Below are 27,980 nucleotides of genomic sequence, written 5' to 3'. Positions count from 1 at the left end.
AGCCTGCTTTCTTTTACAAACCAGGACCGCCTGCCCAGGGCTTGCACCACTCACAGTGGGCTGGGCTCTACCACGTCCATCACTAGTCAAGAAAACACCCTAGACACCTGCCTGTGGGCTAAGGAGATGGAGGCCTTTTTCCCAACTGAGGCTCCTTCTCAGGTGACTCTAGATGATGGAAAACTGCCCATCTCTTCTTCAGCCCTGAAAATACGGGGGTGCATCACATCATAGAAAAGTGTGGGGCAGCCGGGTGGTGGTGGTGCAAGCCTTTAATCCCAGCACTCGGGAGGTGGAGGCAGGTGGATCTCTGTGAGTTTGAGGCCAGCCTGGTCTACAAGATCTAGGTCCAGGACAGACTCCAAAGCTATACAGAGAAAGCCTGTCTCGAAAAACCAACAAAGAAAAGAAAAGAAAAAGTGTGGGGTGCAGGCAGCTTGATTGGGTCCCTGCAGTTTTTGTCCTTTGAGGATGTGGCTTTTCCCAGTTCCAGGAAAGACAGGACTGTTGAAGGCAGGATGGGTGTGGTCAGAACTGCTTACCCCTGGGAGTCAGGAAGTGTGCCAGGTGACCTGCATAGTCTGGGGGCCAGCAGAAAGAAGGGTAGTCCCTGGTGTCTCTTTGGGTGGTGTTAGCACAGGAAAGGGGGCATTGGTGTTCTGGGGTGTAGTAAGGACACCCGTGGAGGTATAGGAAGGGTGACCTGTGGTATGTAACGTATGTCGAGGGCCTGAATGTGCGCCTGATTTCCAGCCAGGATGGCGTCCATCTCAGCTGTCTGTGGCGATGCCTTTGACAAACAACAGATGGCGCTCTTGGTCAAAGATTCCCCACAAGGTTTTCTGCCGGGTTCTCAGGGAAGTGAGGGAGGGCAAGGCTAGGCCATGTTTCCTGGCAACCTGGTAGGCTCCTGTGAGCAACTCTCTGAGCCTTGCTTGCCTCCCAGCGTGAGCAGCTCAGTACTTTGTCCGTCAGTCAGATCCAGCTGTCCCAAGGTTTGCTTCGCACCAAGATGACATAGCACTCTTCGGGTCTCCTTCTTGATCCCCGTTGGCCTTTGGGAACACCTCAGATCCAGTCTGTCCCCTTGGTCTGCTCAGTCACTCTGGACGGTGGTGTCATGCTTATATCTGTGTCCCAACGACATTGGTTGAATCCCAGTTCAGGAAAGGGAAGAGGCCATAAAACCTTCCTAGCCTGTCCCGTTCTTTTTGCTGATGAATAAGTGAGCCCCATATGATTATCATTTCCCTAGTAAACTGGGAAACAGTCTCAGAGAGGTAAAATCACACACACAAGGACCACAGCTCATGATCGTCAGAACCAGGATTTGAACCCAAGCACTTACTTAACCCAGAGTCCCTCAGCTCCCAGCTGAACTAGTAATGAAGTCAACTTCTGATTCCTCGGCATGCCAGGCTTTTCCTGTCCCACTCGCCAAGGCATTGTGCCTCCAAATGCCGAACTACTTAGGAATGGGATTCACTTAAAAGGGTGTTTTTAGGGGCTGCGGATGTAGCTCAGGGGCTGGAGTGTATGCTCTGCCCAAAGCCCTGGGTTTGATCCTTAGCACCACAAAATAGGATCATCAGTTGTTCAAGGTCATCCTCAGCTACATAGCAAGTTCAAGGTCAGCCTGGGCTACTTAAAAACCCCACCTTCTTAAAAAAGTTTTAATATTTATTGTTGTTGTTGCTTTTTCTTTTTCTTTTTTTTTTCCAGACAGGGTTTCTCTGTGTAACAGCTCTAGTCCTCCTGGAACTAACTCCATAGACCACGCGGCCTCAGACTCACAGAGATCCATCTGCCTCTACTTTCCAAGGGCTGGGATTAAAGGCATGCACCACCACTGTGTATGTGTGTGTGTGTGTGTGTGTGTGTATGCGTGTGTGTGTGTGTGTGTGTGTGAGAGAGAGAGAGAGAGAGAGAGAGAGAGAGAGAGAGGAGAGAGAGAGAGAGAGAGAGAGAGAGAGGGCACCTATACCCATGAGTGCAGGTGACATACCCCATGTGGGTGCTGGGAACTGAACTTACATCCTTGAGTAACACACACTGCACCCTTAACTGCTGACCCATTTCCCCCTCCCCTTTTAATTTCGTAAAGATAGGGACTTGATGGGTAGCCCAGGCTGACCTTGAACTTGAGATCCCCGGCTTCAGCCTTGTTAGTGTGCTGAGTGCTGTGGTTCTGGCATTCACTACCTAGGCTTGCGGCTTTCCTAGCATCTGTAAACCACAGAGTGGACAGCCCCCTCCCTCGGCTCAGGATGTCTGCTGAGGGCAGCTGGGCAGGCCCTGCATACCTGTGACGCCCCAGCTTCTCACTCCCTCTGGGGAACCCTTCACACACTCAGCCTTATATGGTGCTGAGCTTCATGCGCCGAATTTCTTTCCAAGGGCCTGTACAGGACAAGGACCCGTGCCCATCAGAAGGATAATGCTGACTGCGTGGACCTCAAGAGGGTCCTGGCCGGTTCATGTGTCACCTAACCAATGCCTACTCTTGCTAGTTCCCTGGACGTCCCTTGGTGCAACTGAGTCCCTGTGAATGGGAAACACTGGTGACTTCAGTGGAACCAGATGCGTGCTGATGCTCCCCGCGATGCCTGAGTGTAGTTGACCTAAGCCCCTGATCCCTGGACTCAGGGTGCCAAGGGGTTTTAGTCGGTGTCTCTCAGACAGAGACGGGCAAAGAAGGGGGACCCCAGGCTGGGGTCGAGCCCGTCCTCTGACACCACCCTGCGGGAGGCAGAGGAAACCCGGGTGCTGCTGTCTGGAGGAGCAGGTTCTCCGGCACTTCGGTCCACCGCGTGCTCAGCGGATCCACAGTTGGGGAGGAGCGGTCGTCAACGCCTCTCGGCCCCACCGCGCTCGGGAAAACTGAGGCCGGGGGCGGTGTCGCGTGCCGCTGTCGCCGCGGCCCCGCCCTCCTGCTCGCCCCGCCCGCGCGGGGGGCGGCGGTGGCGGCGGCGGCTGCGGCGGCGACGCTTCCTGCGGGCGCGGCCGCTGTGGGCGCGGAGCCGCGAGCGAGCGAGCGAGCGAGCGAGCGAGCGAGGCGGAGCCGGCGGCCGAGGAGCCGAGCGCAGGTCCCGCGCAGCCCGCGCCGCGAACAAAGGCCGCCATGAAGCCGGGGCCGCCGCGCCGCGGGGCCGCACACGGGCCGCGCGTGGACACCACCACTCACGCGCCCGGGGCCCGCGGGCTGCTGCTGCCACCGCTACTGCTGCTGCTGCTGGCTGGCCACGCCGCAGGGGTAAGTGATGGGCCCCAGGAGGGTCCCCCGCGTGTCCCCCCGCGTGTCTCTGCTTGTCCCCTTGCCGCGCGCTCCACGCTGGGTGTGTCCCGGTCCCGCGGGGTCCTCTCCCCGCCGGGAAGCGTGTGCGTCCGATATACGCCGGTGGCCTCCTCCCCGCCCCCACCCCATCCCTAACCGCCCACAGGGCCTTGGGGGCTTCTGAGGGGGAGGGGTAAGGAGATGAGTCGATGAAGGTGACCCACGGAGGTGAATGAGGGTGACCCTGTGTGTGTCCGCGTCTAGGAAGGGTGCGTGGGCACCTGTGGGTGTGGGCACGAGAAGGCTCTGTCCATATGGGTGGATGCCATCCGCACCCCGTTTCACATGAGGGTGACCCATTGTGCACATCGTGTGTCACCATGGCCATAGCTGTGTGCCTGCCGGATGAGGGGGTGTGTGCTTTGACCCATGGGAGTGTGTGAAAGCTCACGCATGTGTGTGCAGGTGTGTGGTGATTGTGGGCCTGCGAAGCCCCCATCTCAAGAGACATGGGTGTGCATGCTGGCAGAGGTGTGCACCAGGTGACCCCTGACTGTCCCTTTGAGAGACCGAAGTAGCTATGGGGTTGAACTTGGTCCTGGCTTCTCTAGGGGAGCTGGAGGAAGAGTGTCCTGCAGGTGGGTGAGTCACATCCCTGCCCTGAGGAACCCAGGTCCCAAGTGAGTTCTGAGTTGACAGGTGTCTAGATGTGGGCTGAGTGAGCGGGGACTTCTAGGTCCTACCACCATGGCTGACTCCAAGAGCAATGGCTGTCCCCACCCCTCGGATGACCACCAGAGCCCAGGCTGGCTGGCACACCCCTTCTCTAAGCACAGTGGCCAGGCTGTTGAGAGGCAGGAAGGGCCCTGAACTGCTCTGAGGATCATAGGCTCCTCAGGCTGTGAGCTTTGAGGAGGAGGACCCCAGGATAGTGCCCGGTGGTCCATGCCTTGTCTTCCCCCATCCCCTGTTAGGGGTGAGGGGAGAGGTACTTGAGAAAATGAAGGCACTGCCCACTCTGGCGGTTGGAACTGCTTCTTGGCAGCATTATAGAAAATTATCCTTAACATCACAGACCTGGTTTCAAAGTCCGGTGAGCACCACCCCTTCGTGGTGAGATCTTAAGTCAGTTGGCCACTCCTCTGAGCCTCAGGTTTCCCCTCTGCAAAGAGGGACCAAGGGTGCCCTCACCAGAGGAAGAGTGGGCACAGAGGCCTCTTTGATGGCATTTTGGTGTGAGCGCAAAGGGCTCAGGACGGATGGCCCCAGGGAGGCAACTGTCCCTAGAAGGGGACCCAACAGATAGCAGGGCCTCAGCCAGGCAGATGTGAGGGTCAAGCGGGGCTGCCTAGGTGGCGGGGCCTGGCTGAATGAAAGCAGGGACTGTGGAAGGGGTATGACTCAGAGTGCCTTCTCTGTAGGCATGTTGTCCTCCCAGGGGCTGGGCTCCACTCCGTTACCTGACTCGGGGAACGAAGGGTTAAAGGGTGGTGCTAGGCTGTTGGCATGCCACACCAAAGGAGACTTGTGCTCTCAGCCAAAGTGGTCTGAGGTTAGACCAGAAGAAGACCAGCTGGGGGTTCCAGGAATGGCCTCTGGCGGGGCCTCTGAGGATAGCAAGGGGCAGGCAGTGGCTGGCTCAATAGGGGAAGAACAGGATGACCCCCCCCCCCCCCCCCGGTCTTCTCGCCAGTCTGAGAGGGTATGGGACATGGGGATGGGCCCTGGGGTGATGGGATTCTAGGGAAAAGGGTGGTTTCACTAGGTTGTGGCTTGCAAATTGGGGGTGTGGCCTGACCTGGGGCTTCAGTCTTGACAGACTGGATGTCTCTTGAGGACCTCAGGTCATCTCAACTGCTCTGCTTAAATGACTCTCAGGATGTCGTGGAGTGTGGGGACACCAGAAATTTTAGCCTTTGGAGAATGCTGTTTTAAAGTTCAGGTCTGGGAGGGACCATAGGTGTCGTTCACTCTGCTCTCGAGGATGGATTTTCACTGATTTGTGGCTGTGTGACTTTGTGGAAGTGGCTTAACCGTCCTGTGCCTCAGTTTCCTGTATAAGATAGAACAAGAAGCTTAGTGTATGTGGCGCTCTCTCTCTCTCTCTCTCTCTCTCTCTCTCTCTCTCTCTTCTTTTTCTTTTTCTTTGAGCTAGGGTCTCATGTAGCTCAGACTGGCCTCAAACTTTCCACATAGGTAGGGATGATCTTGGTCTCCGACCCTCCTACTTCTCCCCTCTAAGTGCTGAGATTACAGCGGAGAGTCACTACGCCTAGGTCTTTTTCAGAGCTGCTCTTGTGTGTTTGGGAAGGCAAGTTTCCTCCAACATCTAAGAACCCTTACTTCTTGCCCTTCCTGGCTGCTCTGGTGAGCTGTTGCCCTCACTATAGAAATGACAAGCTGGGCACTCTTGGGCTGTTCAGGTCAGGAACCATGGTGAGCAGAGGAAAATTCAGAGGCCCAGTAACCCAAAGTTCTGATGACTCCCGGGCTGCTGGGCGCCAGGGGCAGCAGCTGTGTGATCTGGGCAAGTCTCTCGCCCCTAAGACCCTTCCATTCATTAGACAGTGTCAGACTCAGGCCCCTCAATGGGAGTGTACTGCCTTTCACTGGAGGTGGGACTTCCTGGAGGAAGAGACCTCCTGAGCTAAACTGACAGGGCTCACACCAGGCAGCCAGTGTAACCCTCCACACTGTCATTCTGTCACCTGTAGAAATGGTCAGATTTTCCGGGCTGTTGGTTTGGACCTGAAACCTGCTGCTCCCTGGGGGTGGGGTGGGGTGGGGTGGGCTCAGCCTCCTAAAGCTGGGCAGCTGTGGATGGGGTGAGTAGGCAGGACTACCTGCTTCCTTCAGGGAAGGAAGGCTCCCTGGAAACTGCCTGGGGAAGGGGCTGCTACTTAGAGCCCTCTGGGCCAGCTGGGGGCCCAGCTGATGAGGAATCAGGGTAAATGCTACAGTTCCAGGCTGAATACTGGACACAGCTCTGACGCCCTGCCCCCAGAGCGCTATGTGGTTGAGTATAGGGTGTGCTCAGGACAGTCTCAGAAATACCCAGAATCTTTCTATTCAGATGAGGACATGAGCCACAGAGACACTTGGTGGCTTGCTCGGAGCCACGTAGCCAGAAACTAGCTGTTTCGAGCTGGGGCCAGGCTGGCTCTCAGCCCTGGACATTAGTCCTGATCTATGTATGCCCTTGTGCTACATGAGCTTAGGTACTTTACCTCTCTGGGGTCTCCTTACACCCCCAAGTTATGTATTTATTAAAATATTTTTTGACAGGCGGTGGTGGTGCAGGCCATTAATCCCAGCACTCAGGAAGCAGAGGCAGGTGGATTTCTGTGAGTTCGAGGCTAGCCTGGTCTACAAGAGCTAGTTCCAGGACAACTAGGACTGTTACACAAAGAAACCCTGTCTTAAAAAACAACCCCCCCCCAAAAAAAAAGGAAGAAAGAAAAAAAAGAAAAATTTGAGGCCCAGGCTATACTTGAACTCATTATTTTCCTGTCTCAGGCTCCTACTTGTTGGGCCACATCATCACCTCTTGGCTACCATTTGGTGGGTGCCCAGTCTTACCATAGATGCCATCCCTGCTCCCGTTTAATTCTCTTGTAGTCTCGTGAGCTGTAACAAGCAGCTAGTGGGAAAAGATCCAGCCTAGCGCTCTTCCTCTACCAATTGACAGGTCCCTGTCACCTGCAAAGGAGTGACTGACTCTAAGGATTGTTGGGGACAGGCTGGAGGAACATTGTCAAGAGGGCTCTTGAAAGATGTGTACAGCTTGAGGGGTTTGGGCTGGGTCACATGGTGAACACAGGGTAGGAGGCACTTGGAATCTTGGATGATAAGGGCCTAAAGACCCAGACCCCTTGAGTACATCTGAAGCCTGGGCCATGCCTGTCTGCACAGGTGATCCGACCCTCCGTGCATCTGTCCCCATCTCCTATCCCCCAAAACCGTTAGGAGTCCAGCGCCATGTCCCAGCCTGCCCTTAGAGCGCCAGCTCTCTAACCCTCACTGTCTCTCTGTCGGCCGAAAGGAAGTGGGACTCACAGGGTCCAGGACAAGAAGAGGGGAGTCACAGTCCTTTCTTGACAAACCTGGAGCTTCTGGGGCACCCAGAGCCACCCTGTGCAGTGGGAACTGAGCATAGAGACAGAGATAATGCAGCTGGGCCGGGCCCTCTGCTCCTGTGTGGCCTCGAGCAGTTGGTGAGCTGGGCAGGAACCTGCCCTCTCCAAGGCTTGGGCTGTGGACTGGGAGGCGCCAGGGGGCTGCACAGGGCGGGCCTGTGGTGACGTTGTCACCGCCAAGTCTGGCCAGGACCATGAGGTTGTGGCTCTGGACTCCAGCCCAGCTTCGTGCAGCCCTGTGATTTTGTGTCTGGGGGTAGGGTGACCAAGCTGGGCACTGCCTGGGGGCCAGCCCCTTGTCTTCATCCCCTCCTGCTGGCTCCCACACCAGCCAGAGTACGGCCTGGACTGGTTACCACTTGGACCCTTCAGATCTCTGTCCCACAGAATGTACTGGGAACATTAGCTTTGTTGCCTGCCCCCTTGCACTTGTCTTGGCTCCCAGCCTTCTAAGATTCCGGGAGGCTGGGCAACCTTCACTTCCGGCCCCTCACTCCAGAGCAGGCCCCCAGCCAGAGGGGTGGCCATTTCCCCTCCCCCACTCCCATGCCTGGTCTGAGTGCCAAACAGGAAGCGGTGATTACAGGGGGGAGTCTGAGCAGCCTTGACTGGGTGGGGGGGGCAGCTGTGGGATAGGGGGTAGGAGCACCCTGACAAACGATTTAGCACCTGGTTGCTGAGGGTTTCAGGCTGGGGCCACCATGCTGGCCTTTCATACCAGTTGGAGGAATTGTTTTAATTCCCACTGCTGGAGCTATGAGAGGCTTGACTTCCCACCAAGACCTTGGTGCTGTGTCTGTTTTGGGGGCCACTGAATCTGAAAGTGAACTTGAAACTAGAAAGCAGAGACCCCTGATCCAGCTGGTGAGGGCTGAAATCCTGCTATTCTCAGTTTCTTGCTATGTAGCCTGGGCACATTCACCCATCCTCTCTGAGCCTCAGTTTTTTCTTTACTGCGGGGCCTTGGGAGTTAGGATGTGGAGTGATGGAGTGAGCAGGGAAGGGCCACTCCTGCAAATGTTAGATTAGCATCTTGCTTTTAACTGCCCAGGCCTTTTTTTTTCTTTTCTTGCACTCTTGATCTTACGAAGAAACTGATGTCTGGAAACAGGGCAGAATTCCCTTGCAGAGTGTGGGAGCCAGGTCTGAATGGCCTGAACAGAGCCCTGGGCCCTGAGAAGGAGAATTTGGGTTGAGATGCCCAACTGCAGTGGACCGGATTTAGGCCAGATTAGACAGAGTATTTTCCAGACTCTATGATGCTGAGTTTCTGGGAATTCTGTCCCCTGTAGTGCAGGATAGAGGCAGGTAGACCTGTCCACCGCTCAGGCCCCATGGCCCTGGGACTCCTAGAAGATCAGGTTGCCTATATGCAAAACCTTGGGCAGGGTGGTGTTTGTGGAATCTGAGCAACCATGGCCCACACGCCCACAGACCCTTAGCCCAGGGCACTTGATTGTGTTCTGTTGGTCCCTCGGCTTGGCTAATGTGGGCTAATAGGAAGGAACTTTGGAGTGGGTGGGTCCTGCAGAGATGGTCACCCTCAGCCAGTGCCTCACAGCGGGTGGCCCATTCTGCAGCTCTGAGTAGCTCACCCAGCCTTCCAGACTCCCTGGGAGATGGGCATCACCACCTTGTTTATAGGGCTCTGGGTGGATGAGATCCCCACCACAGAGCTCACTATCAGAAGGAGGTGGAATCTGGGCTCAGCTGCCCCACCCCTGCCCTGGGGCTCTACCCTGAGGGGCTAATCTTGTCATCATTCCTTCAGGGGTGTGCTGTGCCTGAGCAGCCCCAGAGCATCCTGCGCCCCCTCCTTGCCTGGTAGACAACCCCCCCCCCCCAACACACACTTCAGCTCCTAGCCAGGCTGTAAGAGTCACGTGGGAGCGACACCAGTGGCATCTGGGAGCCTAATTGCAGCTGACTGATTGCCAATTTGATCGTCTGTAGCTGGCACCAGAATGGGTGGGAGCTTCCTTCTAGCTTCAGGCCTGGGGACAGCTGAGCAGTCCTGGGGGTAAGGAGAGCTGTTGGCCTCTACGCTGGGTGCCTGGTCGAGCACATGCCTGGCACATTACTTCAGGGTGGGGCAGGTGGGGGTCCATCTACCCTCTTCTGACTCTTGTCGCTGCCTCACCTGGTGTACAGTGCTTGCATCTGAAGCCCGCCTGCTTCCTGCCTTCAAGGTCCCCCCTGTGAGAGTGGTGGAGGCAGACGGTAGGGAATGGCAGTTGACAGGCACAGTGGTCAGAACATACGGGATTCTGCGAGACACTCGGCACCTCTGGGTCCTCAGCAGGCTTGCTATGTCACCCTGTTTTATACTTGGAACGCTGAGACCTGGGCAGCAGATGGCTTGCCAAGGTGGACATGGTCCTCTCCATTCTTCCAGGTGCTTGTCTGGAGTGCTAGGCCACAAAGCAGAGCATACAGCGGTGAGGGTTTGGGCTTGGCGCTTGGATCCTGATCATGGTTGGTCTTCATTGGGTACCTACCGTGTGTGGGGCCCATGCTGGGGGCTGTGGTATTGGTCTGAACAGTCTAGCTGCCTGACTGTGGATGGCTGTGGGAGGGTGTGACATTTGTGGCGATGGGGGCCAGAGAGACCACTTCTGTCCACTCAGGGCAAGCCTAGCCCTGCCACTGGAAGAGGCTCCTCTTATACGAGAGGGACTGGTGGCTTTGGGAGGCAGAGCTGGTTCAGCAGTCACTAGTTACAAGGGTGGCAGGTTTTATTTTTAGTATCAGCTTCCTCTAAGAGTGACTGGACTCAGAGGTGAGTCCTCCAGCAGCTCATTCAGGGAAAGGGAACAATCTGTGAAATGGAGCCATTGGATGGGGTGATCTGGGCCTGCCAGTCCTTACAGTTGACGACAGGGTCTGACCGAGTGTCCCACACCCTTCATGTGCTCTGTTCATGATTCCTCTTGGGTAAGAGTGAGAGAGTCCCTTTCCTTTCTGGTCACACTGAGTGCCACCTCTCCCCTGACCCTGGGGGCATGACCACTCACATCCAGGCCACCCAGGGACCAGGCACTGAGTCAGATTTCTAGGATAAAGGAGGAACACTGGGTGGGAAGTCTGGTACTGGGTCTTTGCCCTCCCCTGCTGGAATCTGCCAGTGTCTGACCTGTGTCCCCTCGGTGTCCGGCTCCTGACCCTATGAAACATCAATTTGGAGAAGGAAGGAGATGGAAGTGAGGTGGTGGTTTGACTCTGGAGGTCGAGGGCTGACTTGTGAAGGAAGTGACCTTTGTTCCAGGTCACTTGAAGGATGGCAGAGGGGTCAAAATGGACAAAGGCTCCAAAGCAGGAAGGGCCATGGTCTATTCCAAGCTGTGGAGAAACAGTGAGGCTGCCAGCTGCAGGAGGAGCAGTGCGTGTGGAAGGGGAGCATGCTTTTCTTTGGGATGGGGCGCTTTTCTCCGTCCCTGTCCTTACTAAGTGGGTAGCCTTACTAACTGGCCACTTCCTGGTCCCTGGACCTGTGTCTCAGCACATTCTGGGGTTAACTAGTTGACCCCACCCCACCCAGCCCAGTCCCCAGAGCAGAAGACTCCGACTCTCCCAAGGTGGGCTGTCAACCTTTGTGCTCTGCCCAGCAGGCAGAGGGTGTGGCTGGAAAGATGGTCATGTATCAAAACTCGCTCAGCCTTGTGAGAAAGGCTCGGGTATTGTCTTGATTTTACAAATGTGAGAGAAACACAAAGAGGTGGAGTAATTTGTGCAAAGTTCCAGAGCGAGCTAGAGCTGAGTTGGGATTTGAACACATGCCGTCGGGTGCTAGAGTCTTAGCTATTACATAAACCTCCCGCAGTACGGCAGTTGCAGGGTGTGTGCTACAGGAATAATGAGGCATAGGTCTTGCCAGATCCCCGAACTTGTGTGGCTGCTGGGTGCTCCTTGGCCAGGGGCTCCTTGGCTTCGGTAAGGACAGTTCTCTGTCATTGTCCCCGCTGGAGCTAACCCAAGCTTGAGGGGAGGGGACTGGTGGTGGTTAGAGGACCCAAAGTTGATAACTGAACAAGTTGATGATAACTGAACTGTGAGAACCTTTTGGTGTTCCAGGCTGGGCACCAGCCCCTACACCAGCTTCTGTCGTCTTTTACCTGTCTCTGTTTTGCCCAGAGTGCAGGCTTAGTTCCACTTGTTTCTCTCAAGACGCCTGCCTCCCTGGTTGCCCCAGCTGCTCTCCCATCCCGAATGTATACCACATCCATTCCCATCATTCTTAGTGCACTGCATCCTACTGGTTCCTCTGCCCTGTGCTCGCCCCACCCAAGACCTCTGAGTCTGACTTTTCCACACTTGTGCACATCCTCTCTCTCTCTCTCTCTCTCTCTCTCTCTCTCTCTCTCTCTCTCTCTTTTCCCAGTGAACTTCTACTTGTGCTTCAGAGTCCAGCCAAGATGGCCCTTCTTCCTAGCGGCCGCGGAACACTGAGGGAGGCCTCTTCTGCCCCTACCTCTTCTCAATTCCCAGGCTCTGCTCTTCTGAACATTTAAGATTCTCTGCCAAGCCCTGATCCTATTACATTGCTTCATCTTGTCTGGCTCCCCACAGGGTTACATTGTTACCTCCCCTCTGGGGAGCCCTGTCTTGGATACACTGTTGCAGCTGCTATTCCCCCCTTCCCCATTACGTCATCTCCCTGCCCAATTCGCACATTCACTTTCTTTCATTTTCCCCAGTCTGACATTGCTGTATTGTTTCTTTTCCCCTACTTTCACACATCCTCATTTTGATTTATTTCTGGTTCTTCTCACTGTAACACCTTGTCTTTTCTCCCCGGCCCTCCCCCGCATGACCCCCAATCTGGGGAAGAAAGGGGAGTGGAGGGCAGCTGGGGAGACTTTAGCCATAGTGCTTCAGTTTAGGAGCGGCAGGGGGTGGGGGTGGGGGTGGGGTGTGTAGGGGTGCTTGCTTTGATGCCACCTTTCCTGAAGGTGGTAGGCCCTGGGGACTGGGTTACCTGGAGGTGTCCCCTTCTGCTTCTCTTCCCCCTCCTCTGATCTTCTGTCCCCTCCCTTCCCCCTTTTCTCTCTCCACTACTCTGATTCCGAGGCTGTCCCTCCCTCTCTGCCTGGCTGATTGGAACCTCTCAACCCTGGCTGGGACTTAGTGGGTACTTGAGGTCTTGTTTCTTGGGGACAGGGTCTAGTTAGAGCTGGGATGATCAATCATTCGGGAGCCCTCACCTGCTGGTCAAGAGCTCATCTCTCCCTTTGACCCCCACCCCACCCCACCCAGCCACTAAAGCTTTGGGGTCAAAGCTGCTTTGAGGACAGTAGATACTGGTCTTTCTGTCAGGACCTTGTGCTCTCTGGGAGCCGGGAAGCTTGTGGAATCTTGTTCTCACTTGAAGTGGGGAAACTATTTCAGACCTGGCCTGGAGGCTGTGAAGACATCCGGTGACCCTTTCTCATGTGCTCTTTCCATCGTGTTTCTCTCAGGACTTACACTTGGGTGAGGGACGTAGGTCATGGGCATGCGGGTATATGTGGATCTCATCAGGCGTCTGAGCTGATGCTTGGGAGCCTAGAGTAGCAGAGATAGATTGTTGTTTATGCCAGGGAGATCAAGAGTCCCCAGAGACCTCCTCTCCCCGTTCCCCAGCTGCTGAGGTTCACCCCCCAACCCCGTGGCTGCAGATGCATTTTGGTGGGGGAAGCTGGGAGAGTCTTGCCTGCATCGTGAGGGCCTGACATGCACACAGTGGCCAGGGAGGTAGCTCAGTAGTTGAAGTTCTTGCCGTGCAAATGTGAGGACAAGAGTCTGGATCTCTAGAATCCGGGTAAAAGCTAGGTGAGTGTGGTGGTCTACCTAGCAACCCAGCACCCAAGAGGCTGAGACAAGGGGTCCCTGAGACAAGCTGCCTAGCCATGCTCCCTGAAACTGAACTCTGGGTTCAGCAGGAGCTTCAACATGAAGGTGGAGCATGATCAAGGACGATACCCGAAACCAACTTTAGGCTCCACATGCATGCACATGTGCACATGTATGATGCATGCACACATGTGAAAACAGAGGAATGCACAGTGCAGGCACAGCGCTGGAGCTGTGCTCACGGGAACAGGCCTGTCCCTAATCCAGACCTTAATCCCAGGGTCCAGAGCTCTGGTCAGGGGCAGCTGGTCATCTGACCTCCTTAGGGAGATTAAGGCAAGGGCAGAGGGGACACTGGGAGCTCTGTCTCCTACCCAACCGCCAGGGACACTTGACTCTCATCCACCAAAAAGCTAACTTGGGGCCCCTTAGAGAGTTGGTTCTATATGCCACTCATAAATTCTGGGCGCTGACAGGGTGGGAGAGAAGAGAAGAGAAGAGCTGTGTGTCCCTCAGGAAAGGGACAGCTAGTAGAGAGAGGCCAGGAGGGGCATCTCCCGTCACTTACGTTCCTGCCTGTCTGCAGTGGTCCCCAATTCAGAGTCTTTGGCACCACCCATTCCGTACTGAGCCATCTCTGATGAAGCAGGAACAGAAAGCTCAGCCAGGAGATGTCGTGATTTAGGTCCTAAGCATGGGTACAGCTGGGACGGGGACATGTCTAGGCGGAGGGGAGGACTGAACTGGAGGCTCTAGAGGTGAATAAGGACATTGTTGGTCACCCGTAGGGCAGCAGCTGGCACTGAGCTGGCCAGGCTGTGGCTGCATGGCTGCTGTGCTGAGCATGGTCCCAGGGTGGGCAGCTGGGCCCTGAGGCATGTGAGAGTGAGCTGCTGGGGGGATCAGCATGGACTGTAACCCTGAGGTGACTGTCCCTGGCCTGCGTGGAGAAAACACCCCTCACTACCCATGGTCCAATTGTACGGGGGGAGCCTCACCTCTGTTCCTTCCCCCCTCAGCTCTGTCCAGTTTGGATGGGTAGCGGTGTGTGTTGAGGTGATGGGAGGAGGGTGGCTAGAGTGTCAGCTGGGTGTCCTTGGGCAGGTCACCTTGTACTTGTGTCTCCGGATCCCCGCTGTAGTTCCTACTCCACTCATGTGGCCTGCTGCCAAGCTCATGGCCAAACTGTGGCTAGTGTGTTGGTAGTGGGAGGAGTCTCGGCCACCAGAGGTGACAGTTGACACCCTCACCCCCGTCCCCACCCCAGGCTCAGTGAACAAGACTGTCCTGGCAACAGTCCTCAGGCTGACGTCCAGGATGGTGGCTATCTTTTCAGCTCAGGCCCTCTGTCACTAACACTTCTTCCAAGCTGGATCCTGGGCAAGACCATCTGGGACTTGTTCATTCAACCTCATTCATTCACTCCTCCCCTCTCTCATTTATTCATTCATTTTCTTACTCATTCCCTTCCTCACTTAATTATTCATTCATTCCTTCTTCACTCTCTTATTCCCCCCCCCATTCATTCATTCCTGGGCTGGGCTGGGCTGGAGGCAGCTAGCCCTCTGCTGGCCTTGCTGCATGCAACTTTCTGTAGGGAGGGTGCCTGGCAGGTATTATGGGGGATCTTCCAACCTTGTCTGGGACAGGTCTTGGAGGAATTCTTGGTGGAGGGTGTGTGGTGGCTTTGTTTTGGGGCTGCAGAGTGGGTGGAGGTCAGAGCCCTCAAAGTCCTTGAAGGCGGAGTGGACTCTGAGCCCAGGAGGGAGCGTGTGTTAAAGGTTGACGCGGAGGACAGGACATATATACTGGGATCTTGGGATGCTGATGAGGGCAGAGACAGCATGTAGGGCTTTCCACACTCCTTCCATCCTGTCACGGAGGGGACACTGAGAACCTGCTAGACAAAGGCAGGCAGCTGGGGCTTGGGCCAGGCCTCAGGACAGACGGAGCCTCCGTCTGGGAGCCGAGAGCGGAAACTGCCTGGGGCTTGGCAGCTGCTGCTGGCATGGTAGAGGTTTGGCCTGGGAGCCAAGTGAAGGTGGGTAGGGCTGAGGGACAGACCCTGAAGCCCACGGGCTGTCTGTCCTTGAGGCTACACTAGATAGCCACAAGGCAGAGGACAGATGGACTTGTGTCCAACCTCTGGGTCCGCTCTGGCCCTGTACCTTGTTGTTAGAGCAGCCAGCTGAGCTCTTGAGGGGGCATCTGGGAGCTGCCTCTTCTCTGGGGCCCTCTCTGGATCTGAACTGCACCGGCACCCTCCAGTGGCCCTTTGAGAGATCGTGGCCTACAATACAGAGAGGTCTGGCTGGGCCCTGCTTACCTGGGGACTCCCAGCAGAGGTTTGCCTGTCTGAAGATGGGCACCATGTAGCCTTCCCTGAGGCCTAGACGGTGGGCACTCAGATGGGAGCGCAGAGGTGAGGCCAGAGTGTGGGGTAAGTGCTCTGGAAAGTCTGGGTTTGAGTCTAGGCTCTGCTGAGTGTCCTTATGCAAGCCCCTCCCTCCCTCTGAGCCTCAGTTGTACACTTCTGCCTTCCTTTCCTTCTTTCTTTTCTTCCTTCCTTCTTTCTTTTTATTTTATTTATTTTTTTTTGTTTTGTTTTTCAAGGTAGGGTTTCTCTGTGTAGCCCTGGCTATCCTAGAACTCACTGTGTAGACCAGGCTGGCCTTAAACTCAGAAGTCCGTCCTGAGTGCTGGGATTAAAGGCGAGTGTCACCATTGCCCAGCCCCTCACTTTTGCTTATATAGCTGTACTGAGATGAGACTCAGATGCCATGAAGTGTAAACAGTCTCCTTACCTGTGGCTTCCCTCCCTTGCTCAGTCAACCATAGCACAGCAATAATAAATGGAAAAACAGTTCAGAAAGTTCAAATTGTGCATCTTTCTAGCCGGGCGTGATGGCGAACACCTTCAATCCCAGCACTCGGAGGCAGAGGCAGGCAGATCTCTGTGAGTTCGAGGCCAGCCTGATCTACAGAGTGAGCTGCAGGACAGTAAAAGATACACAGAGGGGGGCTGGAGAGATGGCTCAGTGGCTAAGAGCACCGGCTGCTCTTCCAGAGGTCCTGAGTTCAATTCCCAGCATCCACATGGCAGCTCACAACTGTCTGTAGCTCCAGTTCCAGGGCATCTGACCCTCATACCATTGAGTATAAAATAATAATAAAATAAATTAAAAAAAATACACAGAGAAACTGTCTTGGAAAAAAATGTACATCGTTCTGAATGGTGTGGTTAAATCCTGAGCTGTCCTGCTGAGTCCTGTCTGGAAGCACGGAGCTCATGCTGTGTGTGCACACGCCCGTCACTTAGGACCAGATGGGCTATCGCTGTGTCACCAGACTGGTGTTCAGCTGACCTTTGCTATGCTTACCAGTGGCCCTAGCATCAGGAGTGGAGATGCATACAAGGTGCCAGGTGTGAGACATGGAAGGACGCTGGGCCCCACGTGGCTGCAGGGCACACCCTTTGGGTCAGTCTGCCTGAGTTCTTGGGACCCTGTGGGAGCCATAGGAGGGTGGAAGCTGCTGTAATTCAGAGTTGTGTAGTACACATCCAGAATGCTGTGACTGTCACCAAGTTTAGGTTTTTCCTTTTTTAAAAAACAAACAAACAAACAGGGTTTCAGGTAATCCAGGCTGGCCTCAAGCTTGCTCCAATGCAAAGATGACCTTGAACTCCTGAGCCTCCTGCCTCCCAAGTGAGGGGTCTGCAGCTATATGCCACCATGCTTGGTTATTTCAGAACATTTTTTTACCCTGTGCCAAGGTCGGTGTTCCCTGCGTGCCCGGCTTGCGCAGACCTAGCAGCCAGCATGCTGCCGGGCTGGGCACTCCCTCCCAGGGGGCCATGCGGCGGCGCGAGGGCTGCAGAACTGACTTTGTTCCTCAGTGCAGTGTTTCTGAGGTTTACTCACGCGGCAGCCTATGCCATCTTTGTAGCTCTCTCTGCTGAGCAACATTGTTCTGTGTGGATGGATCCTGCTTTATGGATCCTCGCATCGGGTGAGGCGGGTGAAGAACAGGGTCACCTGAGCGCCAGCATGGTGACACGGTAATGGTCCATCTGGTAACAGAGATGTTCCTACTTGATTTTCGTGTCTACGTGGCATGGGCCCTGTGCTCCCAGGCAGACCTCAGCAGGGCAGTCAGAACGGCTTCAGCTTCTGCCTCTTCTCATCACCACAGCTTTTCTGTTCTTCGTTGCATTTATTTTATCTATTTATTATTGGGTGGAGGTTAAAAGACACCTTGTGGGCCTCTGTTCTCCCCTCTACCATGTGAACTCTGGGGATCAACTGAGGTCGTTAACTTATCAGCAAGTAGGTTTATGAACTGAACCTCTCGCCTGCCCTTCTTTTCTGTTTAAAACCAAGAAAACAATAGAATTCCTGGGTCCTATAGGCAACTCCGTGTTTCACATTCTGAGGAACTGCTGGCTGCTTTTTGAAAGTAGCCATGTTCTTTGATGTCCGCCCCCGCCCTCCTCCAGCGGGGTCTGAGGTGGTCTCCCCTAAAGCTTCATCAGCTAACTGTTGTCTGACTTCTGACACAGTGGTCCCTGCATCCCTCAGGTGTCTGTGGGGTTGACACAGTGGACAAAGTTTCAAGCTCCCAACGACAGTGGGCAAGAGCTTGTTCCTTGAGGGGCTGTTTTGGAGGCCTAGCACTTGTAGGTGCTCAGCTGAAGGAATCAGACTGTTTGGGGAGCTGGGACTGCAGACCCCAACCTCTGAGAGCAAGGCGGGGTGGGGGTGTGGAGGGATCTGCCCATGGGCCACCTGCTGTGCCAGGCTCCATGCTTCTCATGGCCTTCTGCCCTGGGTCAGGGCTTACAGAAGGGAGACTGAGTGAGGGTCAGGTGGGCAGCTTGCCGAGAAGGGAGGCTCTTACGAGGGCCGTGGTGTCAGGTCCCCTGACCCTTTGAGGTTAATGAGGTTATTAAGTTTATATAAGCAAAGCAAAGAAATCACACCTCAGAGAGGTAAATTTCTGCCCCAGGTCACGCAGCTGCAGAAAGCCAGTGCTGGAGTTTGGACCCTCCTTGGTCTAGCTTGAGTTGTTGCTCATTTGGAAGGCCTATGCGACAACCAGGAATCAGGTTGGAAACGGGGTGGGAGGGGGCAAGTGTGGTCCTAGGCAGGGTCCAAGTGCTCTGCCCGCCAGACCTCCATTGGTGTTTTATGTGAGTCTTTCCGTGTGCCTCAGTTTCTACATGGACATGGGGATGGTGGCTCCTGAGGCCTCCACTGCCCAGAGCATCAGAGTCTGGCCTGTTTGTCCTCTTATGTGAAGGAGCTCTCCTCCTATGGTGCAGATTTGGGAAGGATGGGACCCGAGGCCCTAGCATATGAGCTTACGTGAGGTAAATAACCTGTTAGACTCATGGAGCAGGAGCTGCTACGGCTGGAGGCCCCAGAACAGTAGGAGCTGGTGGGGCTCAGCTAATGTTGGCTTCGTATCTTAGTCCCATTGCTGTGAGACTCAGGGCCAGTTGCTTCACCTCTCTGAGCTGTGGTTCTCATGTGTGAAATGAGGGTAAGACCCCACCAGGGAGGGACTTGTGAAGAGAACTGAGGCTGTGTGCATCCAATGAACAGGGCCCGTGGTGAGCGCTCCCTCTTGGGAGCATCACAGTAGTGATGGAGTGATCCAAGGGTCTTCCTGAAAGATGCCCTGGGATGCACTGTACTACAGCTTGGGCCCGTGTGCCCTCTTGGAGGCTCAGGAGTTCCCTGGCACAGGATTCAGACAGGGGGTCAAGTCCTGTTGGGGCACACTGGTGGTTAGCAGCCTTAGTGTCCTTATCTGTACACGAGATGAGAAGAACCTCTGACCCAGCATGGTCAAACAAGCCTACAAAGCCAACTGAGGTCCCAGGATAGGAGCTGGGGTATCCCATTGGCCAGAGGCCGAGGCCTCCATGGGTGGTTCTTCTTCACACAATTTGGGGCTGGGGACAGTGTGTCAGGGCGGTCTCAAGGGTGCCATTCAAGAGCAGGTGGCTAAGATGGTGGGGTGGTGACAGAGTTGTCTCAGCCTGGGCTGAGGAGTTCTCTAGTTTTCTAGGACTGGTCAGTCCTTCATCCAAACGCAGGAGGCAGAATGTGCGCCATGGAGTAGCTGCCTGCACCCCATGTCTATGGTGGCTGGTGGGTGCCTGTGTCTAGGGCCAGCATGGTGAGGTGGCGAGGGTGATGGTCTGGAGGCAGCCAGGCCCACTAACCGCCAGCTACAGCCGGCTACCTTTTGGTCAATGTCCACAGAGGAAGAGGGCCGAGGAGGTCACTGACCAGCAGAGGGTGGGGGAACACAGGGGTGAAGAACTGACAACCTTTCTTATTTATTTATTTATTTATTTATTATGTATACAATATTCTTTCTGCGTGTATGCCTGAAGGCCAGAAGAGGGCACCAGACCTCATTACAGATGGTTGTGAGCCACCATGTGGTTGCTGGGAATTGAACTCAGGATCTTTGGAAGAGCAGGCAATGCTCTTAACCGCTGAGCCATCTCTCCAGCCCCCTGACAACCTTTCAAGACTGACGCAAAGCACTGGGAAACGTTAGACAGCTCTAGACAATCCGCTGGCCTCCGTGGCCTCCCTGAAACATAATATGGGGATGTTGCTTTCGTGACAGTTTCCGCTTGGCTGGCTCAAATCCATGCACGTTTAGTAGCCTCCCTTTGGAACTCGAAGGTGATGGTATTAACTACTCACACGTCCTAGGTCCATCTTCCATTATGGCACCCAAGGAAGGTCCTGCTGCCTTTGTTTTGTCTGAAAGGACAGGCTGACGGAGTTGGTGTCCATCCAGGGCCACTCAGGCAGTGAGGGACCCAGCAGCAGTCATTTCAGCAGCTCAGCTGTCCCTCTCCTGGCAGTCAACGGACGGACAACTTTCCCCTTTTCTGAAATACTCTTTCAAAACAAGTTTCATAAAAACCGAAAAAGCAAACAAGCAAACAAATAAGCAAGCAAACAAAAACACACAAAGTAACAGCTCCTGGAATGCATCCAGGCCTTTTAGGGGCCTAATAAGACAACATGGGTGTGTGAAAATACAGTTATTGACAGCTACATACTAGTCCATATCCCCTAACTTATTAACAGTCTCCTGTTGGGAATGTAAGTTGCATCCAGTTTCCCCTCTTACAAAGAACACTGCCCTGGGGTCCAGTTCTTGCGGGGGGGGGGCAGTCCCAGCTGGCTGGGGAAAGTCTGGGGTCCAGTTCTTGTGGGGCCCAGTCCCAGCAGGCTGGGGAAAGTCTGGCTTAGCAGGGTCCTGACTTGAACTTTGCAGCCTGAGATTTTTTTTCTCACTTTACCCAGGGGAAATAGAAGCATGTTTGGAAGTGGGGAGGAGCTCACTGTTGGGTTGGGTTGTGTGTGTGTGGGTCACTGCCACTGTAGGGATAGAGATTTTGGGGCACCAGAGAGTTGGGGAAGGTGATTGAGGGAGGCTTTGCTGACATCCCAGCACCCAGCACCCAGCACCCAGCAGGGAAGGGGTGCAGCTGCCATCTTGACTCCCTTTGTAGAAAAGTTGGCGGGCTGGGATGTGCTAAGTGCGGGGGGGGGGGGGGGGGCTGCCCTCTGTGCTGCCTTGTGGGGGTAGGGTAGGGTGGAGGGAGGGGGAGCTGGGAGTATGAGTGGGAAGGGGTAGGGACTGAGGTATCTATGCTGTCATTGTCACCCCTGGCCATCCTTCTGCCCAGAGTCTGGCCACAACCCACATTCCTGCAGAGAGGCTGTGGGTCTCCCTGGTGGAGCTGGTGAGCATGAGAGGCATTGAGTTCTCACAGGGTTGAGGGCCTTTGGGGACAGAGCACGGGGACCCTGGGGCTCTGCTGAGACCTTTCCTTTGCTAGCCCCACTCCAGGAACCAGCCATCACCCCTGTGTCTTTGGACAAGTCACTCCCCTTCTCCGCTGCTTGCCCAACTTCTCTGGACTGCTCCCCTTTCCCCACGCCCATCTCTGCATCTTTAGGGAGAGGGAATTGAACACCACGATCTCACAGGCCTAGTTTAGACTTAAAATTGAGGTCTGGTGTGGGGACGGATGGGCGCTGTGTGAAGACCAGCTGAAGATGAGCCAGCACCAACAGTCCAGCTGGCCGCACGTGCTCCTTGTACACTGCCTGAGCAGATCCTCACAGCAGTTCTAGGAAGCATAAGGTATTATTGTCACTGTTAGTCAAATACAGGCCCAGGGAGGTTATATAGCTTGCCCAAAGACACCCAGCACATAGGTAGAGCTTGAGTTGAATCCAAGACAGTCTGAGCCTAAAGCTGGGCTCCCAGCCCAGCTCACATTGTCTCTGGTCACCAGGACAGTGGAGGCCCAGTCTGGCTAATTAGAAGAAGGAAGCTGGGGCAGAATTAATTACACTTGATTTTGTCCTAGCTTTTGCAGCATGATTAGCGGGGCACAGGGTGCTGGGCTCCTGGCCCCTGGCGGCTGACCTAATTTATGTGTCTGAATGCTTCTGCCCCTCTCCCTGTCTTTCCCCTCCTCCGGCCTCTCTCTTTAGCTTTCTGTGTGGCTTTGGCAATGCCACTCAACCTCTCTGAGCACCAACAGTTTCCTCTATGTCTGTCTCCTCCAGGAGGAGGAGGAGGCTGAGGCTTCAGTCCTGTAATTGTGGAGACATTAACCTAACTGGCAATCAGCTGTCACTTAGTCACTTACCAGGTGTCCTGTTCATCATTTGCATTGTCCTGGCTGCTTTTCCCAGTGGCTCAAGATTCCTGCCCTTTCCATCTCATTTCACGACAACGGGGAACCGAAGGACCAGACTCTGCGCTGTCCTGTCTCTCTAGAAGGTCCTGGTGAGGGAGGAAGTAAAGATGGCCCCTTGGGACTTTGTTGGTGTCTTAGAAGGACCTCTGAGTAAGGGAGGTGTCTCTGAGCCAGTGGCTGCTGTGGACTGATGGGATATGTCTGACACAAGGCCTCACCTAGCTTGGGCCTGGTGGGAGAGTTGGAGAGATGGAGGCGGAAGCCTTCTGCCCAGGCACTGGTGAGCCCAGCACCTCCCTGCTATGAGAAGAGGGGCCTGTGGGCCAGCAAGTGGTAACTAGGGGAGGCTCTTTACCACAGGGCCAGGCTCCCCACATCCCTGGGCAGGGGTCTGGTGTCTCTGAAGGTTGAGGCTGTGGGTCGGTTCCAGATGAATGTCATAAGGAGGGAGGAACATCGTTTCTGTACACGGGGAGTTTGTGCCGTTCTATGAGGGCAGAGCCATGAGTCTGGAGGGGCCTGCTCCAGCAGTGAGGAGCCTGTAGAGTTGTCAGGGTCTGGTGGCAGCCGGGACCAGCAATTATTTCTCTGGATCAGATCCCAACATAAACTATCTCTCTCTCTGGACTGGCGTGGAGGCGTGGGAATAAAGACACAACTCACATGGCTTCATCGGGAGAGAGATTTTCAGAGATCCCTCATGAAATCCTGAGTTCACATCCTGAGAAATCCCTCTCGCTTTATTCTCCAAACAGCCTTATATATCAAAACATAAACTGAGGGGGGAAATCATTAGCATTCTGTTTCCTAGGTAACCAGGTGAATGGCTTTTCGTCACATCCACCTCTACCTGTGTCTCCTCTGTCACGTCTTCCCGGTTTGTGTGCTAGCTCAGTCATGTAGGCTTGAATTAGAATCTCTCTATTCAGGCATCCTCCAAATTATAGAGAAGGAGCAGAGCAGCATCCTGATCTTTTGTTAGGGTAGCGACAGCCTGTCTGGAAGGGGATGTGACCATCTCAGGTGTGGCCTACGGCTTGAGAGGTGGCTGCCATACCATATAGAAATATGGGCCTACGTAGAGTCTGTGGGGAGGGTGTGTGCTGTGAAACAGAGGCACTCGCTGGGGCCAAGCCTGAGAGCAGGTGGGGCCGCAAGCACAGGCAGGTACTGAGCCCTGGCTGGGGTGGGTGGCAGGCCGGGCAAATCGGCTGGGCCACACCTGTAGAAAGCCTGGGCCCTGGCTGAGCATAGTGTGGCACCTGGGGAGAGGGACCAGGGTTGAGGGTGGTGCTCATGCCTCCATTAGAGGCCAGCCTGAGGATATTAACCCCTGGGGGTCGTGATGCCCATGGCCTGATGCGCAGGTCCCCACTGGCAGAAAACATCTGCTCATGGTGTGTGCCGGACCAGGGGGTGGTGTCGTGGGTGTGAGTGTGAAGGGGTCAGATTCAAGTTGTGATGCTTGTATTTGAGGGGCACAGGCAACACGAGTAAGAGCGCCATGTGGCCTAGGAGCAGACATCGGCCCGTGGAGGTAAGCCTTGGCACATGTGGTCCTGAGTCTTCTGAGTGGGGACAGTGGTAAGCCATTTGTTCCTGCCCTCTAAGGTGTGTGCACAACTGGGGTATGCTAGACACACAAGTGTGTGCTGGCATACATTGCTGACAAGCTCTACTGAGCATGTGCATTGGGGTCTGGCAGTGCTGCCTTTAACTGTCTCCATTGGGCTATATGTCTGCTGAGGGGTATATGTGTGCACAGGTGTGTGTGTGTGTGTGTATGTGCAAAATTATATGTGTATGTTCTGGGGTATGTGTGTGCATGTGTGTATCTATAAGTATGTCTGCTAAAGGGCATATATCCACTGGGATGTGTATGAATGGATAAGTATATATATGTGTGTGTGTCTGCTGGGGTATATGTGTGTTGGTGTGTGTGTGTGTGTGTATGTGTGCTGGGGTGTGTATACATGTGTGTTTGTGTGTATGTGTGTGCATGTGTGTGTGTAGTTGAGTGTATGTCCAAAGGGGTGTGTATTTGTGTGTGTACATCGTTCTGTGTGTGCCATGGTGTTGTGCTAGGGTGTGTAGCTTACACATGCACACATTAGCCGTGTCTCCTCTCAGGCACTGTGTGTAAACGCTGAGGCATGGGTGCCTGCAGGCTGCTTCATCACAGGAGGCTGTAGTCTGGCTCTGTGGAGAGCCACATGGAGGGTCAGACAGCGAGAGGCCAATGGGGTGCAGGGCATTAGGAGTCTGTTCTTTACGGGGGTGACAAAGAACTGTGCTCAGTCTGTGTGAAGCATTCAGGGGTGAGATGCTGTCTGGGGCCCCCTTCTCGGTTTGTGACATTTAGGGTTTCTCCACTGCTGATTGAAGATTGTCGCCTCCATCCCTTCTGCTGTCCCCTGGGAGTGAGCTAGGAGCATCCCCAGTATTTTTGCAGCCTTTATCTTGCGGAGACCCCCAGGGTGACCTCAGGGTGACTGGGCTATCAGCTCATCATGGAGGAAGGGTGTCTGGTGGAGGCATGTTTGGGAAATCACTGAGGCTGCCTCTCCCCAGAAGCCTCTGATGAGTGTGAGGCTAAATTGAGATGTGAGAATTTTCCCTCTCTCTCTCTCACCTCCCCTTCTCCCCAGGCCTGCCTACTCTGGCCTTCCCCCTCTCCATCCCTGCTGTCCTCTGATCCTTTACCATCTCCCTCTCCCACACTCTCCAACCCTGTGGGGGAGCTGCAGCTTCTGGTCCTTAACTATGGAGAATATGGTTGTCATGGCAACCGTTGTCATGTCAATGGCTACTGAGCCAGGAGGAATAGTATCTAGGTGAGTGCTACCTGAGTGGAGGCTGTTAGGTTCATGAGAGGCTATATGCTCTTTTCTGAATTCGGAGCTGCATGGAACACCCCACTTCTCTCAATGCCCCCAAAGGCATGCCGGCATGCTGCCTTCAGTGGCTGCCTCTAGTTGAGTGTGTATTGGTGCATGTCTGTGTATCTGGCTGTGTCACAGGCAGGGTCTCTGTGGCTTTGGAGCTGTTTCTAGGTTTATGCAAGCCCTTCTGAAAAGTATTGGTGGCTGGTATTATGTTGGCCACTGAGAAACCTTAACTCCCCCATTTTGGCACCTGTGTTCACTCTTGTTTTGAGGTCTCTGGAATAACAGATTTCTTAGAACCTAACCTGTCTTGAAGGAGAGAAAGACAGAAATCCCTGCCTAGTCCCCATCCTGCTGTGATACCCGACTTCTGGCTGGACAGCTAGTGGGACGGGCATTCAAAGCCCCCAAGAGACTCTAGCTTTCAGAAGCATGTGGCTCCTGCAGCCCCAGGACCTGGGGCATGTGTGCTGGGCAGGGGTGAGCTGGCTGATGATGACGGGCTTGCTCTGAGCTCCTGGGATCTTGACAAAGGAGGAAGACCCAGTGATTAGTCACAGGGACAATTACACTAATTGTTCCACCCCGTGACTCACTGGTAGAAAGTAAATACTGATTAATTCATTAGTTCCAGACGTGCATGTGTGTGTGTGTGTGTGTGTGTGTGTGTGTGTGTGTGTGTGTGTGGTGTATGAGGGGTACCTCCTGGCTCCCTGCCCTGGCTGGATTGGCTGGGTCTCTGGAGCAGGTGCTGGTGTACCAGGGCCCATGAGTGGCAGGGGTGTGAGAGGCTGAGTGCAAAATGCTGTGCCTATTTAGTTCCTCCCCTTGCTTGCACAATTTCCTGCCTACCCCCTGATAGCTGGGGCTGATACCCAGGCACTAACTGAGACCTCCTGATCCCTGGGATCGGTTTTCATTGTCACGTGCAATTGCTCTGGAAAATGATTGACTTCCAAGGGAAACCCACCCACTGTCTAGACACGGGGCCCTCTGTGACTTCTCAGCCCCACCCCCAGCCATCCCAGCTCCAATGCTGCCCCCAGGAGCTAAACATGTCTCCTAACTCCAACTCTGTCCTTAGCCTACTCAGTACCAGGAACCTTGCTGGACATGCAGCCCCTCCTCGTAGAGCATATCCTTTATAGAGGGTGAACGGGGACAGCCCTCGACTTCAGTACTTCAAAGCAAAACTGCTCATGAGCATCAGGCGTCATGACTTGGGAGCGTAGGATGCTTTTCAGACGTGACTTTGGAGTGGGAGTTGGAAGGATGCTGTAGGCAGAGACCAGCATGACTGAGAAGAAATGAGGGACCAGGAGCTGTGGAAGGTGCTAGGTGAAGCTGAAGGGCAGTCAGGGCCAGTCTGAGGGAGGCAGCTGCCTTGACCACCCCAGGATGTCTTCAGCTTCCCTTGCCTGTGTGCCTTTCTCTCTGGATTTCAGTTGTAAGATGTAAATGCACTTGGCTTCGAGCTCACACCAGCGTGGGGACCATGGCCAGGGTGCACAGCACATCAGGGCCACTTAGGGAGTCCACATACCTGTCTCTGAGGTCCTTAGTGCTGGCTGCAACTATGGGTTTCTAAGGAGGGGGTACAGTTAGAGCTGGCAGTGCCAGCTCCAGGCTTCCTAGGTTCCGACTCTGAAGGGGTCATAGGCCTGGGGAGCTAGACCCTAGCAGAAGTCTACTGACCCCTGGAAGTAGAAGTGTGGAACCCGAGCAGATGTTGGGCCCGCATATGTTATGGGATTAGGCAAGCAGGAGCTAACATTCTGTTAGGGGACAAGCTGGGGCTGGCTCAGTGTGAGCAGCCTCCTCTCCCCTATTCTAGAACTTCTCTCCTGGACCCCAAGTCTCCCCAGCACTGTCTGTCTACCTTCCTGCCTTTGGCAATTTGGGGTGCCATTTGGATCCCAAACCTCATTTAACTCCTAGCCCTCTGAGCAGCAGAGCCTCAATTTTCTCAACTGTGGATAGGGCTGGTGCCTGCCCCCTTCCCAGTCCATCTTGGGGTCTTGTCGGTGGGTGCTCTTCACACAGAGGTGACTGTGGACCTGTGTTGAGTCTGCAGGATGCCAGGGTATTCTTGTCACTGTGCTCCATGAGGAGCCACTTTTCGTCTGCTGAATGCGGAAACTAAAGCACAAAGGGAATGGATAACCTGCCCCGTTTGCAAGCAACCTGTCTTGGTTTCAGACTCAGCACTGTATGCTCTGAGCCCATCCTGTGTAAGGGGCCCCTTGCTGTGGTGCAGGCAGCCGGTGGTACCTAGTGGCAGCTGGCTGGTAAGGGAGAGCCCTGCTGCCATGGCCTTGGGTAGGTGGGAAGTGGCTACCTGCTGACACCCAGCTCTCTGGAGCACATAAGGGTCACTCTGCCCGTGAATGTGCCTGCTGTCTCTTGGGCCTGTACAGGCCAATGCTTTGGGTGCCTAGCCCCGTGTGTGTCTGCACCCTCCCAGGCTCAACGCTGGCGCAGCGAGAACTTTGAGAGGCCGGTGGACCTTGAGGGTTCAGGGGACGACGACTCGTTTCCTGATGATGAACTGGATGACCTCTACTCGGGGTCTGGCTCTGGCTGTAAGTAATCCCCAGGTCTCCCTGCCTGTCTCGGGCATCTAGTACCAGCCCAGGAGCCTTTAAGGCCACTTGAGTGAATCTTGTCACTGTATGGAGGTCAAGACCTCAAGAAGGAAGAGGGCAGAGCATCCTTCTGGGAGGGAGTAGTCTTGGGAAGCTCTCAGAGCCCGGGACTCTTGTTCTGTGTCTGTGTGTGCAACCTAGGCCTCTCCCCAATGCTGGGGCCTCTGCACTATCTACATATGGAGGACATGGGAAGTCCTCAGCAGGGATGACTTTTTGATCTAGTCTAGAGCAGGTGGCCCCTTGGATCCATCAGCAGTGGCCAAGCTCAGGGTGAGGGCAGAGCTACTAAGGGGCCTCAGGGACCCGGGATTGGGTTGCTGTCGTGGGGAAGGCCAATCAGCTATGGGTCAGACACTGATGTCCGTCTACCTTCCTGCCTTTGGCAATTTGGGGTACCAAATTGATCTAGCAGCTCTACCCTAACCTTGTGATCAGGCAGTTGGGTGACTTCTGACT

At 54.7% G+C, this 27,980-nt stretch overlaps 1 protein-coding gene across 1 annotated transcript in view; it reads left to right on the top strand.

The window, feature by feature from the left end:
- Positions 1-2,839: 2,839 nt before the first annotated feature.
- Sdc3 (syndecan 3) overlaps positions 2,840-27,980 on the top strand; it is a 33,361-nt gene continuing 8,220 nt past the window's right edge. The window contains exons 1-2 of the mRNA XM_041651929.1: positions 2,840-3,253; positions 27,341-27,458. Coding sequence (XP_041507863.1) covers positions 3,122-3,253; positions 27,341-27,458 — 250 coding nt within the window. The 5' untranslated portion in view covers positions 2,840-3,121. The remainder of the gene's footprint in view (positions 3,254-27,340; positions 27,459-27,980) is intronic.

The sequence above is a fragment of the Microtus oregoni genome, unplaced genomic scaffold (genome assembly GCF_018167655.1).
Source record: "Microtus oregoni isolate MIOR12 unplaced genomic scaffold, Mior012 000005F_ref0000423, whole genome shotgun sequence".
NCBI classification, from domain to species: domain Eukaryota; kingdom Metazoa; phylum Chordata; class Mammalia; order Rodentia; family Cricetidae; genus Microtus; species Microtus oregoni.
Note: the sequence above shows the minus strand (reverse complement) of the source record. Positions and strands in the feature narration are given on the sequence as shown.